The 26,735-nt window shown below is 41.1% G+C and overlaps 1 protein-coding gene across 4 annotated transcripts in view; it reads left to right on the top strand.

Moving 5' to 3' along the window:
• The window catches only part of SETBP1 (SET binding protein 1), a 377,101-nt gene that overhangs the window by 188,423 nt on the left and 161,943 nt on the right, over positions 1-26,735 (top strand). For all 4 annotated transcript variants that reach the window (XM_032245407.1, XM_032245405.1, XM_032245408.1 and 1 more), the window contains exon 3: positions 1,425-1,478. In XM_032245407.1, the coding sequence (XP_032101298.1) occupies positions 1,425-1,478 (54 nt within the window). The remainder of the gene's footprint in view (positions 1-1,424; positions 1,479-26,735) is intronic.

Here is a 26,735-nt window from a genome sequence, read left to right as displayed (position 1 = left end):
TGACACCCTTGCATGTGAATTCAAGGCTATATGCAAACTCCATCTTATTTCAACAAGCCTACCCTGACTGCTCCTTGCTTCATTTCCCCAGTTTGATGCTTACACTTGACTGCACTCTGCTCCCACTGATGTACATGTGTCTGCATGTCTGATTCTTCCACCAAACTATAGGTTCCTTGAAGGCAGGGGCTGTCAGTTCCTGGCAAGTGGCCTAGCGGGTTGTGGCTTGGCTGTTTTATTACAATCAGAGGGGTCAAACCAACTCTTCACCAGGGTGGTGCTACCTGCCCCCAAGACGCCTTCCACATGGGGGGATCTAGCCTGCAGTATGGGGTGTGGGGGAAACAGTGCAACTTATACCTTCTCCACCTCTCTTCTGCTGGATGCTAGCTTCAACATCACTTCAGCACCATTTTTGGCAGTCATTTAGGGAAGCTAAAAAATCCAGTTGAGCTTTTCTGAAGGCTGGAGGCCCTGGGGCTCAGCATGACTTCTTCTCTTTCTTGACCCAAGCAAAATATTGTTACAGCAAACATGAAGTCTTTCCTATTTTTCACAAATGCTCTTCAGGCCTAACAAAGCTAGCAGTCACCCTCCTTGAATCAAAATAAGCATCTGCCCTTTTTTTCTTTATCTCACACTTTTCTAGCATTTTTAAGCAATAATAAAGGATGCAGCTATTTTACTAATTAATCATGTATTTTTGTTTAATGTTTTCTTGTGCAAAACCCTGGAAAGGATGCAAAAATATTTAAAACCTTAACTTTAGTCTTAATATTGATTAAACACAGAGATGCGGAAACTATATATAACTGACTCTTATTCTTTTATGTTGTATATGAATGTTTGAAGCATAAACGATGAAAACCTAAATAGTGTATATAATCATAGGCAACATATGACAAAGGGAAACTGAGTCACACATGGATGTGAAGAGTAGAGGACCATTTGTACTGAGCTTTTTTTTTTTTTTTTTTAAAGAAAAAATAATAAGCCCTCTTAGAGTAGTTGGATCTTTGTTGCTGAAGCAGTAATTCTTGTATCACAGAGCACTTTGATAGCAGGGAGAAAGCCAGGGCCCCATTCTCTAAGGAAATATATGCATCTGTAGATTTATAATTGCAGAGAGCCATTAACCTTATGAAGGCCATCCATAGCCCATGATTCCTAATTTAAGACCCTTTGAAGAACTGGTAGCACATAGAGATGGCAGCAAGAGAGAGGTGATAATGTCAGAGATGGGACCCAAAGTGGGAAGGCCATTGAGCCTAGACTCCCAGTCCAGAAATCTCACATTTGCCTTTTGTGACCCTGCTTCTGTAGCTCTCATGCAGGCTATGGTAAGGCCATTGCTGGTCAGTTGTCGTGGGGATACTGTATGCAAACTGAAAATTCCTGATGAATTTTCCTCTGTTCTTTTCTAGCTCCTCACAGCCAGTGACCTTGCAGCCAATGACCTCAAAGGATTTCAGCCACAGGTAAGTTCCACTGATGCTTTTATGAAGGTGGGAAGAGTGAAATGCTCCAGAGTTTGGTGGTCAACAAGCACCCTTGGGGCCAGGACAGAAACCTTGACCTTGGATTTCTAGCTTCTTTCCCTCGAAATGCTAACCATGAGAATGACCTGGCAGCTTGCTCCCCTCTTCCAGTTCCTCTCATTCCAGCATGGACAAAACCATCTCTTTTTGCTCTTTCATTCCTAATATTTTATGGTAGAAAAATATATATAGATAAGATGCTTGAAATGTTAGGTGCTGGGGACTCAGCTTAAGGAAGGGTTAAACCAAAAGCAGCAGAAGGTGGGGTGGGGTTGGGGTTCTTCCCTGTATTTCCCTCTTTTTGGACAGGATACTCTCACATTTCTGTAATCTTTGTAGAAAATGCCTCACAGTCAAGGCCTGACAGCCAAGTTAATCTCAGACTCCTGCAGAGGCAGACAGTTGAGGTTTGCTGATCTTGGTCAGGAAATGGGCCACTGTTATCTCTGGCCAGAGTGGTGTTTGGAGTTTACTATGGACAAACTCTTTGAGGGTGTAGGCAAGGGCTTTCTGGAGACCTTTTTTGCAGGGGTGAAGATGGACGTCATCCTCCATGTCTCTGGAAAAGGAGTCTACACACAAAATGTAAACACCAACACTCATACACAGAAATCTCAGAAATACAAAAGCCCTTGTTTTCTCACATAGATAGAGCCCAGTGTAGGGAGAACATGTACATAAAGAACAATAAATCCAAAGGTGATTATTAGGGGACTCAGCCCCTGTCCCTGTCCCTTTTTCAAAATGAAACTTTCTGTCACCCTTCAACTCAGTGCCTGCCTCAAGATCCCACAGTGCTGTACCTTTCTGGGAAAATACATTATAGCTAATGGCAGTGAACTTCCAGGGGCGGAGCAAATAATTTTTTAATTGCAGGAATTTCAATATTTGGGAATGTTTTCTTCTTTAAAGGTGTTTCATATCCAGGAGCTCACTGCATCCTCCCTATGCTTCTCCCATGTGAGTGACAGTCACTGCTGAGGAATCTGAGGACCCAGTCCTGATGCAGAGTGGCCCCAGGTCACACAGAGCTAGGAACAGGTGACGGTGGGGGTGGGGGGTGGGGGTGGGAGCTAAAGGAAGAGAATTAACAGAATCAAGGGCCCCGTTGGTAAGAATCAAAGATAGATTCATACAGTAGTATGGGGTGTTTTCATCTCATCTTGTTGATCCTCCTGTCTGGAAAGTAGTGAGTTTTAAGACCTAGGTTGCCAGTAAGCCTTTTTTTGTCAACCATTGAAAAGTGTTAATTAATTACTTACTCACGTACTTACACAAACTTCCAGTTGGGCTAAGGGAACGTGAAACACAAACAAAAAGAAAATCAACATTCACCACCCACCCCACTCACCTCCACACTCATACACGGTGGCAATCCCAGCTAAAGATTTTTGTTTAATCTGAAAATTTATAAAATTAGAAGAAATTGTGTGGTGCTGTTTTACCGCTTGGAAAGGACACACGGTGGAGACTGAGTTTATTGGAGTTGTGTGCGTGTGTGTGGTTTTGACATGGTTTTCTTCTGAGCCAAACACATTCTTTCCCTGTTTGTTGACCTACACTTTTAGATATTAGATTTAAAGTAATCGAGCGAGCTGTCCAGCGAAGGAGAAGTTAGAGATATGCGAGGTTCGTGCATAACATTTGAGGGCATGGTCCTAGAAAGGCAGCTTCCAGGCTACCCCACAGCCAACCCCACAGCTTCCAGTGCAGATGGCTTGCTCCCCTGGTTCTGTTCACCCCTTCCATGTTTTTCCATTTGCATGCCATCCTCCTGACGCTAGAAGCATAAATGCATGTTTTTCACTCCTCAGGATGCCTGTTCTTGAGGCCAGGAAGTCCTGGGAAACTTGTGGCCAGGGTGTAATGCCCAGATCAAAGTTAATTCTCTAGTGAAAGACTCAGATGTGTCTCAGGTCAGCACCACCCTTTGGGTACTTTTAAAAACAGAAACAGAAAGCTGTCCACAGGCTTTGCACTGCCCTCTCCAGCCCTGCTGCACCAAACTGCTGGCTTCTGTTGTTATTCTTCCCCCTCTCTCTGGGTTTCAGATGAAACTGAGTCCCATTCAATAATTCATGGGTGTGTTCGCTTTCAGGATCCCTCACTGATTGTCAGGAGGGGACTCGGACTCACTGAGGACCCCTCCCAGGGATAATGTATCTGTCCTCTCAGCTTCTGCATGGTACACACTCATCACTTGAATGTAGAGGTTTTCTGTTTGTTTGTTTTCCTGCTTCAGACCCTTAAGAAAGATAGTTACGGAATCTTCGATGATTTTGAAAATGTGTAGCATAGTGACTGTGCTGAGCTGGATTTTCTGTTCGTTTGTCTCTGTCTTTTCTCTACATCCAGATAGAGAAGAGGAAGGTAAGGAAGTGAGTATCTGCCTTTCTCCTCATGGTTATTGGTTACTAAAAATGCCATGCTCATTCCTGGAAGTAAACACATGACTTTTTAGGATGAGCCTGAAAGCTCATGTTTTCTAAGGTATTGTACTTTGGGGTGGGGGTGTGGTCTCCCCAGAGGCTGGTGAGCCTGGCTTCTGGGCCACAGGGTAGAGAGCTTCTCCTAGAGTCAGGCCTGGTGCTGGTGGTAGGTGGGTACTATTCTCAGCTAGTTTTAAAGGCACAGATGGAAAAGCTTCTGAAATTCACACCTAACCCACCCTGACTCTTCTACCTCCAAACATGTCTCCTTTTACTTTCTAGCATCCTGTTCTTCTTGCCTTTTGAATCAGCAGACACACTTGGGTATCCTCCTTTCTAAGTCTTTGGGTTATTGGAAATGAGAACTCTCGCTTCCTTTGGTCGGGTCAGTCTTCTCCATTCCCAAGAGGAATAAAAGCTGACATCTAATTCTCTTTAGTAAAAGTCCAATAACTATATGCTTTCCTCTGCGTTTTTCTTTTACTCCTTTTTTCCTCTAATATAAAGGTTGTAAGTATTCATTGTAGAAATTTGGAATATACAGAAAACCATAAGAACAAAATACTCTATTAGTTTACCTCAGAAACATAGGCAATGACGTTTTGGGGTGTACTCTTCTGCTCTTCGTTCTACATAGACACACACATCGATTAATTTTTTTAATGATCGTATTTTATATGGTTGTTTGTTACCTTATTTTTTGTCTGTTTGCATGCTTTCCACAAGGCTACCAAATCTAGCAGCTAGCCAGGCTTGCAATGGTTGTTAGTACCATCATTCATTTACTACTCTCCTCTTGCTAGACATCCCATTTGTTTTGCAGACTGAGATCTCCAGGGGCAATCCAAGGCAAAGGCTGGCATCCAGTGCCTTCATCCAGGATATAAAGAGCATCCAAGGCTTCTTGGTATTTTTTAACTTTTATTTCTCGGTTCCTACAGGAATGCGCAGGAATTTGCAGTAAAGTCCCCATGGGCAATGCCCATGTTCTTGTGCATAGGCTTACAAGGCGGGGGATGTGATAAGGAAACAGCCATAGCATGGGGACCAAATTCAGTTGCAGGTCCTGCATGCCCAGCCACAGTGTCGGAACAGTGAGGTGACAAAGAACATCCCCCACAGAGGAAAGCACAGACTAAAGGATTTGGTCTTCACCAGCGACATAAACTCTCTTTTGTCTCAGAGAGTGGGATACTTTTTTTAAGGAAAAATGAAGTATTATTTCAAGTGTGGGGCAAGTGTAATGGCCGCCTATGAAGAGTGGCTATTATAATGGGTTTCTAAAATGTCAATTGCTACTATGGTCAAGGGACGTTGTGGTGGAAGGTGAGAAGAGAGTAAACCAGAACACACAGGAAAACATGTTTTAGTGTGGAGAAAACAGAACTTTCCGTGACTCACTTGCCATTTCATTCAACAGGCATTCATGGAAGACCTTTCTGTGGGCTTCCCAGCTAGGCACAGACCCTTCCCCAGATGTTGACTGTTCTGGAATGTTCTGCCACCAATATTACTTTTGCGACCCTGGCGAAGTTACCTAATGTCTTTGATCTTGATTTACCTTATTAAGCAAAGGAGTTGTTGTATAGCTTATTTCACAGAGAGTATGAGCATTGAATGAGACAATGCAAGCGAAACCAGCCTAGCATGGCTGGAATGTGCAGTAAGGTGTTATTTTCTTCCATTAGAGAAGTGCAGAGTAAGTTAATTAAAAATTCAGATGTAGTAGAAATATTATGTCTTAGAACAAGCAGGGAAGCCTTCCAGGCAGAGGTGCTATTGTACTTGGGGCAGGATGGGTGAGAAGAAAGTGAGGCAGTGGACTTATTCCAGAGCAGGGGAAGCGTGGATGAAGGCTAAGACAAGGGTGGTGACGCCGGGGTATAACCAGAGGTTTGGAGTGATTTCATTGCCCAGCCTCAGAGGAAAGCATGGTGGGAAATTACGTGCTAATTAAAGTGGGTCCAAATTTCAGGTCTTAAAGGTCTGCAAAATGTAATAATAGTTGTTGCTTTAAAAAAAAAAAGTCTGGAAAATAAATTGGACTTAAAATTTAACTGTTATTAAAGTTTTCAAACTTACACAAAAGTTAGCATAATAATATAATAAACCCATGTACCTATTATCCAGTCTCAATGATATGCTGCTTAAAAAGCCCACATTTGTAGCATTTGCTCATTTCTGTTGTGTAAATATCTCCATCATGACCAGTTTTAAGCTACCAGTCGTTTAGAAACCTGTTGGCAATGTCTTTGACAGTCAGCTCTGCACCCCAGCATGCCACTCGGAGAGCTTTCACAATCGTTACCATTTTCCAGACTTATCTATACTCTCATCTACTTTCGTTTTTGACTTTAATTTTTGGGGGGTATACTTTAAAACAAATCCCAGTCATCATGTTATTTCACTCATAAATAATGTCATTAACTTAATCTAACACAGAAGGGCTTTTTTAGCACAATCACAATGCCATTATCACATCTATTAAAATTACCAGTAATATATTTCCAAATACGCAGTCCATTTTCAGACTTTTCTGATCATTTTTAATATACCATGTTATAGTTGGTTTGTCTGAATCAGGAAACAGAATTTAGATTTTTGGAATCTATCTGGAAGACAATGGGAGGCATTAAACGTTTGAGGGCAGGGAAGAGTCAGAACTGTGATGGAAGAAGATTCCTCAGTGAATAGAAGGCATGATGAAACCAAGAACAGATCCAGCACTCAGCCTGTGCTGTTGGTCCAGATGAGTAGTAGGGAATGATGGTGGGCTGAGGACAGTCGGGGTATCACGGAGCAGATGAATCCCTACAAGTTTGGTGGCAGAATTAGTGGACCAGCAGTTGCTCAGTAGCTGGAGAATTTACGATGCTGTTAACCAAAGTGAGGGCCCACAAGAAGTGCAGTGTTCATTCCTGGAGTAAAAGCAAGTAAGCGTCCAAAGGAGGAAGGCTCAGTCCCCCTCAAATGAACCCTTACTCCACTTTCTTTAGTCCCCACAATTAGTCCTACTCGGAGATCATCAGAGGACACAACATCTGCAGAACAATCCTGGGTTCCACGAGCCCTCACCTCAAAGTCTTGATGCAAAACCCCCAAATGTTCAGAGAGGAGAAGCTACTTTTTAGGGAGGTGTGACTGGAGTTTCTGCATAGAGAGAAATCCTTGTTGTGCTTATCTCCCGACAGAAAAAGGAAGGCTGAAGCAGGGCAGGGGCTGGGACAGCAGCTGGTGTTTTGACCAGGGTCTACATATTTGATTGCTACAGATAGGTATTCCTACATTGGGAAATAGAAGGGGAGTTAGAGTTAGATGGGGAGTGAGAGTCTTCCAACAGCTCTTTTCTTTTGTAAAAGGAAATCCCTGAGTTCCCAGGTTGCTTGTTCTTCTAGGGTTGATCATGTTTTTCAGAACAAAATCACCATTATCTGACTCAACTCTAAATGGACATCAGCTGTCTACAAGTTCAGCATCAAAACTTACAAAGAGCAAAATGGAAGCTCTGGGTATTCCAGGGCACTGAGCCTCGTTAGACTTGAGCCTCGTTAGACTAGAGTTAGTAGCAGTGCATGTTTACCCTGCTTTTGGCTCAGTACACATATGCCAAGGACTTACTGAGCATATATAGATGCTGGGAGGTACTCTTTGAACTTTCCATATATTTTGTCACTTAATCCTTACAACACTTTGTGAAATCAATAGGAACATTATCCCCATTTTACAGGTCAGCACACAGAGGCACAGAGAAGTTAAGGTCACCCAGCCAGTATATGCCAGAAGTGGGATTTGAACTCAGGTAGTCTGGCTCCAGCATTTGTATTCTTAACCACTTATGCTATGCCATCTTGAATTAGATTCATCTCTACAGGGAACACAGACCAGTGTGACCACTGGTAAGTTCAGGACAAGTGGCTGCACTTTCATTTTCAAAGATTATATTGAGTTTTCTTGATCTTTGACAAGGTCTATGAAAAAGCAATTTCTTCATTTGGGTAATAGAGGGAATTGCTGCAGAGCATTTTGAATGCTTCCACCTTAGCAAATAGTGTCTTGCTGTTCTCATTCCTGTCCTTCCCCAAACTCTCTAAGGGAGAATCATAGGGGTGGTTTTTCCTCCCGCAGAGGAGGAAACTGATATGAGACAGAGGTAGGCAGAGCTAGCAGTGAGGATACAGGTTGCTTGTTTTGACTTTGCCACATAATATTTACTTTGCTGTTTAGGAAAGAGCCATCCCAAAGCAGAGCAGTGAGTGTATAAGGAAGTTCTGCAGCTGGAGCTTCCTTACATCTTCCCACATCCCCACAGCCCTATTTTAAAATGGAATGAGACCTAGTGACCACGAAAAGCTGCCATTCCCAGCCTTGGCTGCAGACAGGAATTCTCAGGGCAGTTTGAAAAATACGGAAATCCAGTCCTAACCCCTGTAGTGAGGATTGAATTGGTCTGGATGGGGTCTGGATATTGGTATTTTCAGAAGCTCTCCAAAATCTAAGTCAGCCTCTTCATTTTCTAGATTAAAGACTCTGGTAAGGAGGAAGCCTGGAAGAGAAGAGGCCAAGGCCCCACATTCAAAAAGCCATTCCTGTCCCAGGAACGTGCCGTGTGCATCTCTTGCCCCTTGGAGCCCATTCCCCACAAAGCCCGGTTATGTCTCTCGCTCTGCCCCTTTCACAGCGAATCTGCAGTCTGGTCACAAGAAGTATAACTTAGCATGGATTCTGTAAAGCCCACACCTGTGTTCATTCCATTCAACAATTGAGACTTGCCCAAGATTGTAAACTAGCGAGTGACGGCATTTGGGTTTACAGTCTTCTCTGCCTGCTATGTAGACATTCTCTCTGGGTCTAAAAGATACTCAGAAAGATCCAGCTTCACAATGCTGCCCTGGAGAGATCATGCATTAGGTGGCCCCCATGCAGCATTCACTGATTTCCAGGGCAGGCTTGATCCCATTAGTTGGCTTGCTCAGATGATTGCTTAGTAAACACACACCTTTATTTTCTAGGCCTTTTTTCTAGCTTGCCTTATATCAGCTGTGCCATGGATCTTTGCTCTCTGATCCCATGCTATGCAGAGTATGGGCTGCAAGCCACTGTTGGCCTGTCAATTGTGTGTCTCTGGTCCGCTATGGGATACTTTTAGAAACTTTTATAGCAGTTTGACAATTTTGTGATACCCAAGCATGTGAATGTTTTCCTACTGATTTATCTTTATAGTATTTTACCAAAGTATCCATACAAAAATATGAATTAAGGCCAAAACATTTGGTCCTTCATCAAAGATCATTTGACAAGCTCTGTTCTAGCTAACCAACACTGAGCTTTTCTGGTTTTAATAAAAGAGTAGAATTTGGACTCCTGCTTTGTCTTTTTCTTCTGTTACGAGTCTATATGTGAATATTTGTAATAGGAATAACTTTCACCTTCACCCCCCAAAAAATGCTTGGTTCCACTTGTAACAGTCTCTTTCTTGCTATTTTTAGGATAACTGCACACAACCTGTATCTTTTCTCGTAATTCCTAAGGAAATCCATTTAATTATTTTTCTTACCAGACGTGTGACAATAACAGGGCATTTTAAACAAAAATATTTGCCCACATGCATACATACACCTCACACTGAAGCCCAAACTGACGCTTTTACTCTTCTTACATGAAATCAACAGTTTCCTCCCATAAGAAACTTTTTTTGCACTGTTTGCCTTCACAATGTTTTTAGTAGATTTTTTTTTTTTTTTTAACCAGCATTGGCATTTGGTCCTGGAGAAAGAAGTTCTCCAGGTGTTTTCCAGAAAGTCTGGCATTTCAGTGGAATATTCTGAAGTCTTAATAAGTTCTCCTGGGATACTAAATCTCTAGACCTCAGTGAATATTTTATTTTTTAATTCTAAGATGTTCTGACCATCTGAGGGGCTGTGTGCAGGTGGGCCTGACTTAAAACAAACCTAATGTGCTGAAGGTCACATGTGAGAAAATTGATAGATGACAGGTGGGTGTTGGTGAGGAAGTGATTATTCTTATGCAGAAAATTTTTTCCACTTGATCAAGGGAATCAGTATAAGTCATCCGTGCTAGTATATTCAAATATGATGTCATATTTCAAAATCTGACTTAAACTCAATTTTTTTCACAGTAGAAATATAAACAAAGTGAAGCCAACTGCTTGAATTAACTTTGAATGGTAGCCTTAGCAACAAGGGTGCAGAAGTAGATGATGTCTTGAGACTCCAAAGATTTATTATTCTGTGAATCCTTCCACTGTCTTTACATCTTCAGGTTTTCATTCTTGTTTTTTTCTCTTCAATCCTTTTGGTAAAGAGGCCTAAAGATAAGCTTCTTAAAAATTCTCCTGTAATTCTGCTCACTTGAGGCCTGGGGTTATTGATGTTTTGTACTGTCTCTCTAATGTCTGCGTTTATTTAGTAGATTTAGTTACAGCATCATATTTTCCTGTGTCTAAAATGTTAGTATGATACATGACCGTGCTCTATACATTTTAAGGTCTAGGAATGACTCCTGCATAGTAAATGCAAATTCACACATCACGTTCAGGGTCTGAAAGGTTTCTTTTTCTTAATTCCTTTATCAGGATGGTTCCAACCCTCCCTTGAGGATGGAAGATGGCCATCTCCACAACAAATAACCAAGCTCACTTTTTTAGTTCCTTCCAACTTCACTACCTGGCTCCTACTCTAACCTTTTTGTCCTTGCACCTATCTACCCACCCTGTTCCCTACCATGTTGTACCAAACAAAAGACATCTATTGAGAGGTGTCGGGAGACCTCCACATGAGAGGGGCCTCATAGTAAAACATCTTGCAGATCTCATTTGGCTTCTTCCAGACATCCGCTTGCTTGTGTTGGAGGCTGGGTTAAGACTGCAGACAGCCTCTACTACATTTTTCGGATAGTTTTCTGATAGTGGCCACCCTCTTCCACCACCCTCTAGGTCTGCTATGATTTCCTTTGTACACCTCTCATCCTCCTAAAAATGTGTACCAGAGTTACTGGCAGAACTCCTGTTTCTAATGGGTGACCCAAGGCAATGATGCATGGAGGGAAAAGCTTCTTGTGATACTGTTGTAATCTTTACAGCTATAAATAGTAAAAATTGATGCTTGTTTAGCAACAAAACATAAATCTCTCATACCTTGCTGTATCCAATATCAAGCACAGAGAACATTTCCCATTACTTTATAGTTTGGTAGTTAAGAGCAATGATTTTGGAACCAAATTGATAGGTCTGAATCACAGGTCTGCCCTGTACTAGCTGAGTGCCTCTGTAAGTTATTTAACTTTTATGGGCAGAGTTCTTCTTAGTAGAGGAAGGATACCTACCCGTGGGGTTTTTAACAGAATTGAGTAGATAGGCCCATTGAAAAGTGTCTGGCTTCTGGTAAACACTCCCTAAATGTGTACTATAATTCTTATTACTCTTATAAATTACGTCATTGAAATTGATCTTGGACTGCTGAAGTCACACAAATTGCATCTTCCCAAGACCATATGACTAGAGTTTGAGATTATCCAAGAGGAAAAAAACAAAATAAATGAAACCCACAAAACCTAGATTCACCTAACCTTTCACTAGGCTGTTTATGATGCTTGCCATTCTAAATGAGCAATGATAAACACTGTGGTCTTGGGAGAATAGCCCCAGGAGGGGAATGAGGAGGACAGAGACTGATGAGAACAGGATAAGTGATGGGTAGGGACTGTTTGATTGGGAGAAGGGAGCACCCTACACTTGCCTTCATTGACTGTGTCCATCTCTTCCCGTCTATGGCACTTTCTGAACTCACATTTTATCTTTTACTCATGGAAGAGGAATGGCTATAGAGTACTAAAAATGATTTTTTTAAACAAATGTATCAGGAGATCATTCATCCACAGAGTATTGCCCCATTTCAGCAACCTTCTCAGGCCCAGTGATCCTCTGCATATTTCTGGAGGTCTACCTTGGCTCCTACCCTGTGGGAGATACACAGGTGCAGTAATTGATTGCCCAGAAACGTCAGTGAGGAACTGGACCAAAGGGCATTTGGATGTTTGGAGAGACTGCACTAGGAGTTAGGGATTTTTAAGGATTTTATATGATGGCTTTCACACTGCTAAATTCAGTTGCTTCCATATGAAAGAAAAATAAGAGATGATTCAAGAAGCACATGTGTTTTGGATTTAATAGGCCATCGGGAGAGCGAGAGGGCATCTGCAGAAGAGAGCCATCTAGGCTGCAGGACTCTTGTTTCCAGCAAATAGTCCATTGTTGACGTGGTGATAGGGCAAGTAGTTTGCTGATGGAAAAAAGAGAGGTCTGTGCCAGCCTTAATTGTATTGTGAGAAAATGCAGCTGGTTAAATTTGGCTTCCCGCCTTTGATAGGGGTAGGAACAGAATTCCCAAAGTGGAGAATGTGAGGTGAACATTGTATTAGGCTGTTCTTGTACTGTTACAAAGAAATACCCAGGACTGAGTAATGTATTTGAAAAAAAGAGCTTTAGTTGGCTAATGGTTCTGTAGGCTTTTCAGGAAGTATGGTGCTGGAATCTGTTTGGCTTTTCAGGAGCCCTCAGGGAGTTTATAATCATGGCAGAAAGTGAAGGGGAAGCAGGCATATCACATAGCCAGAGCAGGAACAAGAGAGCGAATAGGGGCAGAGATGCCACACGTTTTAAATGACCAGATCATGTGCAAACTCAGAGATAGAGTTTTCTTATCACCAAGAGCCCAATTCAGTCATGACGGATCTGCCCCTATGGTCCATACACCTCCCACAAGGCCCCACCTCCAAGATTGAGAATTACATTTCAACATGAGATTTGGGTAGGGACAAATATCCAAACTATATCAAGCATGGTATAAATACAATCTGTGTGCTTCCAGCAAAAAGTAGATGCTCAATAAATATCTGTGGGACCCATTCTAGTGCTGTTTATATACCCAGGGGTCAAAGCAAATCCCTTAACAAAAATCCAGGTGTACAAATTCTGACAATTACTATAATGCTTTCTGGCCTTGGGAGCATATCAAAGATATTTTCTACTACATGTCTTATTTTTGGAGTTCACAAGTTTTGTGAGCCTATTTTAGGACAATCAAGTTTTGGAGATTTACTTGCCACTCACCATAATTTTATGGTGTAACAGGAATGTTCAGGTACCTCTGAAGGTGGAACCAAAAGTGGACAGCTTTGAATTAAATCAGTTTTATTCACTCACCTCCAGCCCATTGCATTATTGGTATCTTGGCATCCTGTGAACACTGGCTTAAGGCAGGGGTGGGTAAGAGGAGAGGGGATGGTGTTGGCAAAAAAGAAATCTCATCCTACAGGCATCTAGAGAGACAGCACATTTCATTCTTGGTAAACTCCAGCCGAAAAGAGCAATCAGCTAAACAAGAGCCGGACAAATTAAATGGCTGAGTATTATTTCAAAGGAGAGCTCAGGCAGCATCAGAAATTCCCCATCAGCTGTAATAACGCCAATTACTTTGCCAATTGCAGATTCCATCGTGATGTGTTTAGTGCAATCAGGCATCGGACTCTTGCAGGGGCCTGATGGGTTTTGTTTACTCTGAATGTGCATTTGTGGAGAATATTTTGCACCTAAAGGCTTAGAGCTCTGAATGTCCTTCGTTCGATCCAGATTTATACAAAGCTGAAGGAGATTATCTTTGAGATGGAGGCAGGGGCAGGCTAGGCAGGCTGGACCCAGTGCCCCCACCCCTCACTGGAGAATGCCTGGGATTTAAATATAAAGAGCACAGCTGGGTTTGGTGGTTCTTAGTGAATGTGGCAGTCTCCAGAAAACCTCTCTGTAAATTAACCAACCAGTTAATAAATATATATTTCTGATTACGAGTAAGGCTTCTTGGCATGTTGGAGTGTCGGACAGATAAACATTAAGCAGCAATAACAAACATGTAGCTCTGGGAGGAGAGACTTGCCAAGAGTTCATTAAGCATTAAATACTGACAAATGGGGGTGCGGGGACTTTCATTGTCTCCCTTTGAGAGTCATTTGGTGGAATGTCAAACATACAGATCATTTTGAATATGGGAAGAGATCAGAAGAAAGGAAGATATCTACTCTAATCCCCAATATTTTAGCAGAGAAAACAAAATTTGGAGAGTATACTGGAGCATTCATTTTTTGTTTACATTTGGCTCCATAGAAATGATTGGGTGTGTGGCTGCCGCTACTTTGATGACTGAACTGTGATTCTCCATTTACACTCTCAGTCCAGGAAGGTGCTAATCATGGGCATTTGCTGAGCACTTTGGTCAGGCTGACAGCTCAAGTGGAAGCTGTATCTATGACTGCTGGGGGTGTGGATGAAGCGCTAAAGACTGATTTGATTCCACTTGTGCTCAGCTGTCATCTGGGGCCAGAGCCTGAAGGAGAATGGGAAGCTATTCTCTTCCCTCTGCTGTGTGACAAGCAACCTTTGTGTCTTTTTTTTTAAACCTGCCTCTTTCTCCTTCATACCTATGATAAAGTCCCCTTTGGTTGCAAAGAAAGAATTCTCCAAATTCAAAAGCAGCTGCCACTGCCTCCTGGTGAGTGACTCTTGAACTCCTCAAGCCCTCCCTCCCCCAGTTGTTGCTGAGGGCTCCCTGTTCACAAGGATGGGTCAGGTCCTATTTTAGATGGGAAGACACACATGGGATCAGACAGGAAGAATAGGTCATAGGATAGCTTAGCATGGCAGGACTCATGCTATGGGCTACAGCAGCTTTGCAGATCATTTATTCCGGGTCTGTGTGTGTGCGTGCATACGTGCACGCATTTACGTGTATGTTTCCCCTAAGAAGAGGTACTTCAACCAGTCCATTTGGTTTGACATCAGTGTTTCTGCAGCCAGCTTCTCTTCAGATAACATTGCTGGTTCTCAGATAAGAGTCAGAGCTTGTCTCCTGCACATGCTGGGGACAGGAAAGACTCTCAGAAATCATGAGATAACATATGACAAAGTAAATGGAGGTAAGGGCATCAAATCTTGCCACATGTACTCAGCATCAGTAACTTCACCACCAAGGGCCGAGAGATGGAGCTGCCTCATCCTGCTTTCTTATTAACATGGATTGGAAAATATTCAGTGACCGATCTCTGTCTGTAAGGAGATTCATCTGTTCACATGTGAACTCAGAGGACAGCTCTGACTTGGTAACATAGGCTCCACTATGAGAAAGACGTTCTGAGATGCGATTCATCAAAAGCACAGTGGGTTGTGATCCTGTGTCTCCCTTCTTGGGGCTGGGCCAGTCTTAGAGGCTGCTAACGTAGCTCAGTTGTGAAAATAAATTCTCTTCTTGCAGCTAATATTCTTCCTCCATCTTTCTCCATGAAGTCTTTAAAATAAGTATATGCTATAAGCATGCCATTTTGAGAAACTTAACTCTTGTGCTAATCTTAGTAACTCCACTTTCCTTAAATATATATCCATCTAGATTAGCTAATCAGGTTGTCTGTCACCATATTAATTCATCTCCACTAGGTACAGGACCCTCTACTGAAACTTATGGCCAGAGAGCCTTTCCATGCATGCATGGAACAAATCATTCACTAAACTTATTTACAGGATATGAAACAATAAATAGTATACATTTATGAAGCAATTTTAAGGGCTTTCTTATACTTGGTAAGCACTAGAAATGTGAAATAGGCAAGGATAATTAACTCTGTTTTACAAAAGAAAAAGTAGACACTGAGGCAGATTAAGGGATTTTTCCCCCCAAATTCTCAGCTGTTAAATGGTGAAATGGCAGAACTGGGGTTAAAAGCAAGGCCCTCACACTCTAAGATCTCTTTCCCCTTTTGTTCAGACATGAGACAACAGGGAAGTATGTATTATGTACTGATGGCATCCGTATACATTTCCCTTTTATGTATACAAGAGATTTAGCATTTCTGCTAAACTAATTCCTCCCCAAAGGAAAACTAGAACCAATGGGAGTTGGTTGAAAGAGGCAGACTTTCAGTTTATTTAGGAGAAATTTCCCAGCAACGAAATGATCTCACTCCCATGTGCCTAGTTAGCACCCCATCTCTGGATGCTTTAAGTAGCATCCAAAGGCAAGGAGTAGACTAGAGGATTTTCTGCAAGTACAGGATCAGCGAGAACTGAGGCTGAATCACAGCTTCAACACTGGCTAGCTCAATGACCTTGTTCAAGGTGGATTACTCTTCTGAGCCTCAGTGTTCTCATGCATACAGTGGACGGAACAATATTCACCTCATTTGGTAAGAAGAATTAAGTATGCATGTAACAGACGTAGCACTGCCTGAGACAGAGTGTTTTTTCAATAAACGTGGTTGTAAAACCCTCTCCAGCCTGGCCTTTCTCAAGTCATTGTATCTCATACATCCCCTCTTTCTCTGCCCCCCCCTTCCCAAGGCTTTTGCCATGCCTTGACTGGATGAGGAAAGTTGGCCCTAGCAGAACCTTCCCGTGGCAGCACTGGGAGCCCAGGGGCCACGATTCCCACTCCTAGTTTTGGGTCCAGAACTTTTGTAAACTGACTTTGGATTCAGAAGCCAGAAGAAGGTCATTAGAAAAAATTGAACTGGAATCCCCAGCAACTGAGTAATTCACAAGTATTCCATCAGGGAAATAGTTTTGATGATTGCCAAAAGATGACACATGGAAAACATGTCAGTAAAAATATTCTTGTTTGAATAAAACTTATTCCAGTCCACTCTACCAGACCCTGCTGGCACCTTGAAGAGTTTGTTTGTTTTCTAAAAATAAATGGCATGGGTAACTGGGTCTCTCAGTATGTCACGAGTTCAGTGCGTAGGTATATTACTACAAACATAAAATACATATCTCTATTACATATGTCTGATTACTGTGGTAATACATAAGTATTGTAGAAAATTTGGAAAATTAAAATTAAAGAAAAGAATTTAAAATTACCTTAAATCCTACCCAGGAATGACCACCAATAACACTTTTAGAATAGCCTCTAGATTTTATTTTATAGGGGCACACATTAAAAGATGAGACCTTGTCAATTTGAGCCAAAGCCAGGCAAAGCTCACCACCTTAGATTTTTATGGTATCAGAATGGTGTCTAGACCCGAAGTTGTCATTACTTGGCTGACTCTAAGAAATTCCCTTTGCAACCTTAGCTCTCAGTTTTCTTATGTGTGAAATGACCTTGATCAACATTTTGAAAACCATATTTCCTGGAATGTTATGGATGTTTTTTGAAAGAATCTGTAATCAAATAGATTTGGCAAAGGCAGAGTTAAATAAAAAACAACATTGAGTATTATCAATATTCTCAGAGTTCTTAACTAGTAAATGAGCGTATGAATCCCAAGACAGGGACTTTTAGACCATAGAATCCTTTTTTTATGACACCTGTTAGTATGTTGTAGCAGTAATATTCTTCAGAACATCTTGGGAACAACACTGTACCACGATCACTAAGGAGTTTCTATTTCAGTATGTGCTGGATTCCCACTTTTTGGTAACACATGAACATTGAAATTGATCCCCTGGAATGTGAGCCTGATAGGATTAAAAAGCTAATCCATGTGGCATTGCCTCTCATGTATTTGGAGGAATCGAGGAGTTAGAAATTGTTGAGCAGCTGTAACCTTAGACCTCAGAAAGTAAACGTTTCGCAACTGATATCAAGGTCACTGACAACCTGAGTGCAGGTGGACTGAGATTTTGGCTGAGATTTTGTGGATACCAGCCCTGGACCGTGGGTAGACAGGGAAAAACATGCTCACAGGCTACGTCTCCAAGCTTCACATGTCCCCATTTCATTAAAAAATCAAAAAACAAGGTGACTTACGCTGTGAAAGTTACCTCAATTCTGCTATTCCTTGTATCATCCATGTTTGATTCTTGTATTCAATGCAGTTTGTCTTCTTAAGTTCTCCATGAACTGGAGTGGTGTGCCACAAACTATGCTATATACCTGCTTTGCTGGATAGTTTGGCCGCAACATATAGTCAGATGGTTTGATAGGGACAAAAGTCTCATGCATGGAAAATTAGAAAGTAACATGACCATGTCCCAAAGCATGTTATAAAATTAATAATAAAAAATCAGGTGGATCAAAAAAAGGACTAAGCTATGTGGCCAGTGTGTCTTGGCTGATGTGTGTCTGTTTCTTTACGTAGCAAATGGGACGTACATACTTGAATGGTGCCTTGGAAGACTTCCAGCCTCTAGCATTTTATTCTTGTCCATTCCATTCCTGTAAAGATGGAACCTCCAGAAGCTGTAAAAAGTATAAATGAAAGATTTTCAGAATAGGTGTAGCATTTCCAGAGCTTACTACTTGGGACAGTGAGCTGTTTTGGTTAATCTTCTCTTTGTCCAAGATGTTCCTAAATTTACTTGGATCAAAGTCTTCCTCTTTCTTGTCTTCTTATTTTTTTGATTAGCATATATTTTTCCTAATAGGATAGTGTACTTTTATATTTATATGTAAAAGCAGGTTTCATTTAAAATAAAAAAAGCGGTATTTAGAATCTTAGCCCTTAGATCTGCGCAGGTGTTTTCTGCAGGAAGGGCCCTGTCACCTTTTAGGTATATTAAATTCCTCTTAAACATGAGCACCTGTCAGAAATATGGAGAAAACTCATCTTTGGAATTTTTCTTAGTTTGGCAATCACTTCTCCTTTTGAAAGACTACAGGACTGTACATTTTATTATTAGTTAAAGGGAAGCCAACTATTTCATTTGATACTACACATAGATGACAGCATTGTAAAGTCTCAAAGAGTTTCCCACTGAGTTCCGCCAAAGTGACCTTCTAATTCCTAACAAAGGGTCTGATCACACTTAGCTTATCAGAAACCCTTGCTTGCAGCAGTGTCTCAGGAATGCTTGTTGGCTAAATGAAAGAGTGAATGAATTAGTAAATTAGTAAGTAGTATGGCTGTGTGGTATCTGGGAAGAACTTGGACATTGGGGTCAGATAGAATTGGTTCGAAAATTGTGTGCCTCAAAAACGATAAAGGGGATGTCACCACAGATTCCACAGAAATTCAAACTATCATCAGAGATTATTACAAACAACCCTATGCACACAAACTAATAAACCTGGAAGAAATGGATAAATTCCTGGACACTTGCCTCCTGCCAAGCCTAAACCAGGAAGAAGCCGAAACCCTGAACAGACCCATAACAAAGTCTGAAGCTGAGGCAGCAATTAAGAGCCTACCAACCAAAAAAAGCTCAGGTCCAGATGGGTTCACAGCCAAATTCTACCAGACGTACAAAGAGGAGCTGGTACCATTCCTTCTGAAACTATTCCAAACAATACAAAAAGAAGGAATTCTTCCCAAATCATTTTATGACACCAACATCATCCTGATTCCAAAACCCGGCAGAGACTCAACAAGAAAAGAAAACTTCAGGCCAATATCCATGATGAACATAGATGCAAAAATCTTCAATAAAATACTGACAAGCTGATTGCAACAGCACATCAAAAACCTTATCCACCATGATCGAGTAGGCTTCATCCCGGGGATGCAATTTTGGTTCAACGTACGCAAGTCTATAAACGTAATTCACCACATAAACATTACCAAAGACAAAAACCACATGATTATCTCAATTGATGCAGAGAAGCCCTTTGACAAAATTCAACAGCCCTTTATGCTAAAAACCCTTAATAAGCTAGGTATTGACGGAATGTATCTCAAAATAATAAAAGCTATTTATGACAAACCAACAGCCAATATCATACTGAATGGGCAAAAACTGGAAGCATTCCCCTTGAAATGTGGCACCAGACAAGGATGCCCGCTCTCACCACTGCTATTCAATATAGTATTAGAAGTTCTAGCCAGAGCAATCAGGCAAGAAAAAGAAATAAAGGGTATTCAAATAGGAAAGGAGGAAGTCAAATTGTCTCTATTTGCAGACGACATGATTGTATATCTAGAAGACCCCATCGTCTCAGCCCCAAACCTCCTGAAACTGATAAGCAAGTTCAGCAAAGTCTCAGGATACAAAATTAATGTGCAAAAATCACATGTATTCCTATACACCAATAAGAGACTTAAAGAGAGCCAAATCAAGAGCAAACTTCCATTCACAATTGCCACAAAGAGAATAAAATACCTAGGAATACAACTAACAAGGAACGTAAAGGACCTCTTCAAGGAGAACTACAAGCCACTGCTCAACGAAATAAGAGAGGACACAAACAGATGGAGAAACATTCCATGTTCATGGTTAGGAAGAATCAATATCGTGAAAATGGCCATACTGCCCAAAGTAATTTACAGATTCAATGCTATCCCCATCAAGCTACCAATGACCTTCTTCACAGAACTGGAAAAAATCACCTTAAACTTCATATGGAACCAAAAGAGAGCCCGCATAGCCAAGTCAATTCTAAGCAAAAAGAACAAAGTGGGGGGCATCACACTACCGGACTTCAAACTATACTACAAGGCTACAGTAATCAAAACAGCATGGTACTGGTACCAAAACAGAGATATAGACCAATGGAACAGAACAGAGGTCTCGGAGGCAACACAACATATCTACAACCACCTGATCTTTGACAAACCAGACAAAAACAAGCAATGGGGAAAGGATTCCCTGTTCAATAAATGGTGTTGGGAAAGCTGGCTAGCCATGTGCAGAAAGCAGAAACTGGACTCCTTCCTGACACCTTACACTAAAATTAACTCCAGATGGATTAAAGACTTAAACATAAGACCTAACACCATAAAAACCCTAGGAGAAAATCTAGGCAAAACCATTCAGGACATAGGTGTAGGCAAGGACTTCATGACCAAAACACCAAAAACATTGACAACAAAAGCCAAAATAGACAAATGGGACCTAATCAAACTCCACAGCTTCTGCACAGCAAAAGAAACAATCATTAGAGTGAATCGGCAACCAACAGAATGGGAAAAAATTTTTGCGGTTTACCCATCTGACAAAGGGCTGATATCCAGAATTTACAAAGAACTAAAACAGATTTACAAGAAAAAAACTAACAAGCCCATTCAAAAGTGGGCAAAGGATATGAACAGACACTTTACAAAAGAAGACATACATGAGGCCAACAAACATATGAAAAAATGCTCATCATCACTGGTCATCAGAGAAATGCAAATCAAAACAACATTGAGATACCATCTCACTCCAGTTAGAATGGCAATCATTAAAAAATCTGGAGACAACAGATGCTGGAGAGGATGTGGAGAAATAGGAACACTTTTACACTGTTGGTGGGAATGTAAATTAGTTCAACCATTGTGGAAGACAGTGTGGCTATTCCTCAAGGACCTAGAAATAGAAATTCTGTTTGACCCAGCAATCCCATTACTGGGTATATATCCAAAGGATTACAAATTGTTCTACTATAAGGACACATGCACACGAATGTTCATTGCAGCACTGTTTACAATAGCAAAGACCTGGAACCAACCCAAATGCCCATTGACGATAGACTGGATATGGAAAATGTGACACAAATACACCATGGAATATTATGCAGTTATCAAAAACGATGAGTTTGGGTCCTTTGTAGAGACATGGATGAACCTGGAAACCATCATTCTCAGCAAACTGACAGAAGAGCAGAAGATCAAACACCACATGTTCTCACTCATAGGTGGGTGTTGAACAATGAGAACACATGGACACAGGGAGGGGAGCAATACACACTGGGGTCAGTTGGGGGGAAATAGGGGAGGGACGGTGGGGGGTGGGGAACTGGGAAGAGATAGCAAGGGGAGAAATGCCAGATGTAGGTGATGGGGAGGAAGGCAGCAAATCACACTGCCACGTGTGTACCTATACAACAATTTTGCATGTTCTTCACATGTACCCCAAAACCTAAAATACAATAAATAAATGGGAAAAAAAAAGAAAATTGTGTGCCTCCTCTTAGTAGGTGTATGACCTTCAGAAAATTACTTAACTTCTATTTTCTCATTTGCTAAGTGGGGACATGAACTCCCTCTGAGTGTTATTGGAAGGATTAGAGATGATCAATGTAAAGTGCATGATACAATGTAGGTGCCCCCTAAAAGGAGACTTCCTTTTTCTCGTATTCCTCATGTAGCATCTGGCTCCTAGTGGGCTTTTGGGACATGTTTGATGACTGAAGAGAGCTGAGCACCACTCATTTGGAGGCCATGAGTCATTCACACCCAGAAATTACACTTCCTTTATCTACTGGTCTGCTATTCTCACTGGGGAAGTCCCCAGTCGCCTGGTTGGCACATTGTTGCAGTCAACCAGGTATTTACAGCTATCTCTGACTATTCTGAGTATGAACATGATTACCTGTGAATTTCCCTCTTGGTAGGACGAGAGACTCCTAATCTTAGAGCAGAGAAGGCAGCTCTGATAATGAGATGACAAAACAGAGGGCTTTTCTCTGTTTTCGACTAAACCCTGAGAAGTAGGAAAAAAGATTGTAGTTTGCATAGGCTGAGGCCAAGGGCCACAGCAGATCTGCAGAATAAGAATACAGAAGTGAGGACAAGCTAGAATTGGTGATACCCACTCAGAGTGAGTAAAATTCTCAGGCCACAGACAACAGGAAAAGGCAGGCAAAAAATATTGAGCAAGTGGCCAGCTGTGTCCAGGATACCCAGGGCTTATTAGAGCAGGGAAAAGCCAGGAGGAGTCAAGAACCAGGTAGTCAAACAAAGATCGTGTCGAGGAGTGACAGCAGGTTATCCAATTGCAAATACCTGGAACCCAGATTCCAAAATGCAAGGGCTCAGTGGGAGGCAGAGAGAATGCTGGGGGGCAAGACGGTAGAGCCAAACTAAAGATCTAGAACAAACAAGAAAATCATTTTCTGGGCTCAAATAAGGAACTGAAACATTAGAAGAACAGTCAGTCTCCATCCCAGACGATAGGCATTCCAAATTCCTGCCAAGATGGAGTATTCCAGGGTGCTGGTCCTGGTCTCTCCCAGGAGGGGTGATCAGTTTTGACACCAGGTTCCCAGTGAGTCAGCTTGTATAATTTGAGCCTAAAACCGTGCACCTCTGTTGATGAGAAATAGAGCTAATCAAACTCAAACCAAGGAATTTGACCCCTTGTGAGTTAATTAGGTCTTCCTGCAAAAAGTACCTTCTTAGTAGCTAGTCAAATGTCACTTACAGGCCCACACACCCAGGGGTTTTGCTCAGGTCAGTGCTTGGAAGAGCCTTTTTACTGGACGCCAAGAAGTATTTCAAAGTTGATGCTGTTCAATCTGTGCTTTAGTTAAAGATTTATCTTCCCTCAAGCCTTATGAATTGAATTGGTACCAAAAGGATGCACTTCCCATTTGGTGCAAAGCAAAAAGTTATATAGCAGATAAGAGAGTGTTGTGCTTTTATTAAAACTGCCACAATCAGCCTGTTCATTTCCCCAGACTTACCTTGTCTACTAAGGCCTAATGCCTCTCTATTATGTGAATCCTCTGTGTGGCCTTATATGAGTGGTGACTGTCATTGACATGGCCACTGAGATTAATAACATTGATGCCACTGACAGCTTACCCAGGAGTTTAGAGAATGGAAGCTGATTGCTAGTAAATTGGAGGTCCAAGAAAAAGTACAAAGAAAGACAGCCTAGAAAAAGTTGACAATCAGTCTTGGGAGTCAAGTCAGCTGACTGCTTTAGTTTTAATACCTTCTTGAGGCCTAGAGAGTTGTCTTGGATTTAAGTTTGAAATGCTGCCCACATATTTTTTTCCAAACACGTAAAGTGTAGTATCAAATATCAACACACCTGACCACTCCAGCAAGTGGAAGCTTCTCTCTCATTCTGCTTTATTCTGGAAAAATGGCAGCAAATGCACTTCATTTGCTTGTAGGCCTTAATTGACTTGAAAGTTGCATATCTTTCCTAACAAACATTTTGTTTTTCTTCCTATTTTTATAAGGTCACTCCCCTCTGTTTCTTTCTTCAGCATTTCAAAACAGAGATAAATAATTCTGCTGATGCTTTTAGTATTTCTCTGATTCCATCATTAATCTCCAGGGACAACCATAAGCCTCTGTGGCTTTAACAACATTCCATTTTTCTTGCCAAACTAGGAATATAATCAAAAGAGGAAGTTAGTTATCTTTGTACTAAGATGCCCACTCTTCCTCTAAAAGTTTGAGAGCTACTATCAGAGCCTTATTTATAATCTCTATTAAAGCCTGCCCTATCAACCATAAACAGCCAGAAGACTAAGATCAGTGAACTTAGACTGTTTTGATTCCCTGTGGAGTTCAGTTTGGTCCCAATCATGTGGGGAGTGTAGACTGGAGTCATAAGAAATACTGTCTTTGGATGCTCAAGTCATCTTCTGTTCTAGGGATCACAGAGCTTGCTAAGGAAGTGGTGATGGCATCTTCTAGCTGTGACTTGCAACGACTCCGCACCTAAAAGTGCTAATACTGAGATCCACAATTGTTGCATCCTGCTGCAGAAGTCTTAACAGATAGTTAAATTAAACTATTGACATGAGGCCTATTGATGTACGATTAACTCAAGGCAATTTTCATAGATATATGTCTATATATACATAGAAAAAAAACAGATAAATTTGAATGTTGGTAACCCATTGCTATCTATGTGGGGAAGCCTCAATGAACAGCTTTTACAAATAATTAACCAATAGAAATTCTTTGAAATCCCTATTTCTCTAAAAATGTTCTCCCTTTTTATTGGATAGTATATTTCTCCCAACATTTAATGAAGAATTTTTAAATTCAGTAAGCAGTTTTGTTTACTTGTTTGTTTACTTAATTAACAAATTAAAATTGTACATATTTATGCTGTACAACATGATGTTCTGATATGTGCATTCATGGTAAGGCTGAATCAAGCTAATTAACATCTGGATCACCTCACACAGTTGTCATTTTTTTGTGATGAGAATATTTAAATTCTATTTTCAATTTCCAAGTATACAATACCTTGCCATTTTCAAGGATACTGTGCCTTGTTATTAACTATAGTCACCATGTTGTACAATAGGTTTCCTGGATTTATTGACCAGCATCTCCCCAAACCCCTCACCCCACCCCCAAGGATGTATTACGTTTTCTTACTTTAGTATCACCAATCTTTATGTGAAAAGGGGGGCAAGAACAACATTGTAAAACATAAAGGGGCTATTAATTCTATATAGCACTAGGTTCTTCTGTGTCCTGGGTTTTTCTCCATCTAAGAGAATGTCTTGTTTCTCTTCACCTGATTAGCAAACTCTAGCAGATGGGGAAACCTCTTCTATAGGAATCTTTTTAGAGGTCAAAGATGCAGTATTTGGAGATGTTTGTATAGATCCTATGGACATGATATATCGTCAAGTTATTATTAAAAATATGCCCATTTTCTCTTATTCTTTAATTTTGGGGATCCCTCAAAATAGCCTCAGCCTACACCTGGAAGAAGGAAAATAAGAGGTTGACCCGTGGACTATGATTTTTTTCAGCTAGTCTTACACTTGAGAGTGCTTTGTTGCTAACAAAGTAATTTCCTAATGATTTTTGCATTTTATTTTTTTATAAAACCTGCAGCCTAGTGAAGGCAATCACTGTCGTCCAAGTTTTAGCTCTAAGGAACTGAGAATGGAGAGATTAAATGATTTGCTCAGGCTCACAGTGTTAGTAAGTGACCAAACTGGATTGGAATTTATACATGGATCTTCTGATTACGAGTCTAGGGTTCTTGGCAAACATCAAATGCTAAAACATTTGACAAAGAAGGTGTATTAGTCTGTTTCCATGCTACTATAAAGACATACTGGAAACTGGGCAATTTACAAAAGAAAGAAAAGTTTAATGAACTTACAGTTCCATGTGGCTGAGGAGGCCTCACAATCATGGCAGAAGGCAAGGAGGAGCAAGTTATGTCTTGCATGGTTAGCGGCAGATAAAGAGAGAGAGCTTCTGCAGGGAAACCCTCCCTAATAGAACCATCGGATCTTATGAGACTTATCTCTAGGCTTGCTCCCATGATTCAATTACCTTCCTCCAGGTACCTCCTACAATGCATGGGAATTCAAGATGAGATCTGGGTGGGGACAGAGGCAAACTATATCAGAGGGGCACATCAATACAAAATGAAAGGAAACAGGGGCACTCATATATTTAATCATCTAGGTATGATCTACATTTTATTACACACATTCAGTCAGCAAATATTAAGTACCTCTTGTTTATAAGGCATTGCAGTGCTTAGATTTTACCTCTGAGTGCAGGACAGAGGTGGGATATATTGGACCTCATCAAAACCCAACCTTGGCTTGAGTGAAAGTCATATAATGGGGCTTTGCACCGGCTGCAGCTTCTAAAGTCATCATGGGCGGGTCTGTTCCACAAAAGTTAGCCAAGACTACTGTAACTGTGCAGTTAACGCACTGCAAATGTTCTATTCCTGGAAAAAAAAATGATGCATTTGAGGCCTGCATGATCTCAACTGGCTGTAAATACTTTTCAGATTTCCTGGACTATTGCTTAGACTTCTATTTTTCCTTTCCCTGTCTATCTGACCAATTCAGAGTCCTACTTCACAAATGCCAAACCATTTTGGTTTCTGTATAATGGAGGCATTTTTTTCCTCTTTAGGTCACTTGTCTTTCACAGAGATTTTTGTCATAGATGTCTTGAGATAGGAACTGTAAAAGACATTTTTGAACGTTTGAACATTGCTTTTTATTTTCTCAAAGAAGTTTGCACATGATCAACAGACATATTCATCAAACCCACCTACAAGATGAGAAACCCAGACTCAAAGTTTAGGGGAGGAGAGGTACTCTACTTTAAAATA

Source organism: Sapajus apella, unplaced genomic scaffold (genome assembly GCF_009761245.1).
Source record: "Sapajus apella isolate SASKATOON/1434 unplaced genomic scaffold, GSC_monkey_1.0 scaffold57, whole genome shotgun sequence".
Taxonomy (NCBI): Eukaryota; Metazoa; Chordata; class Mammalia; order Primates; family Cebidae; genus Sapajus; species Sapajus apella.
This window is presented reverse-complemented; position numbering and strand designations above follow the sequence as displayed.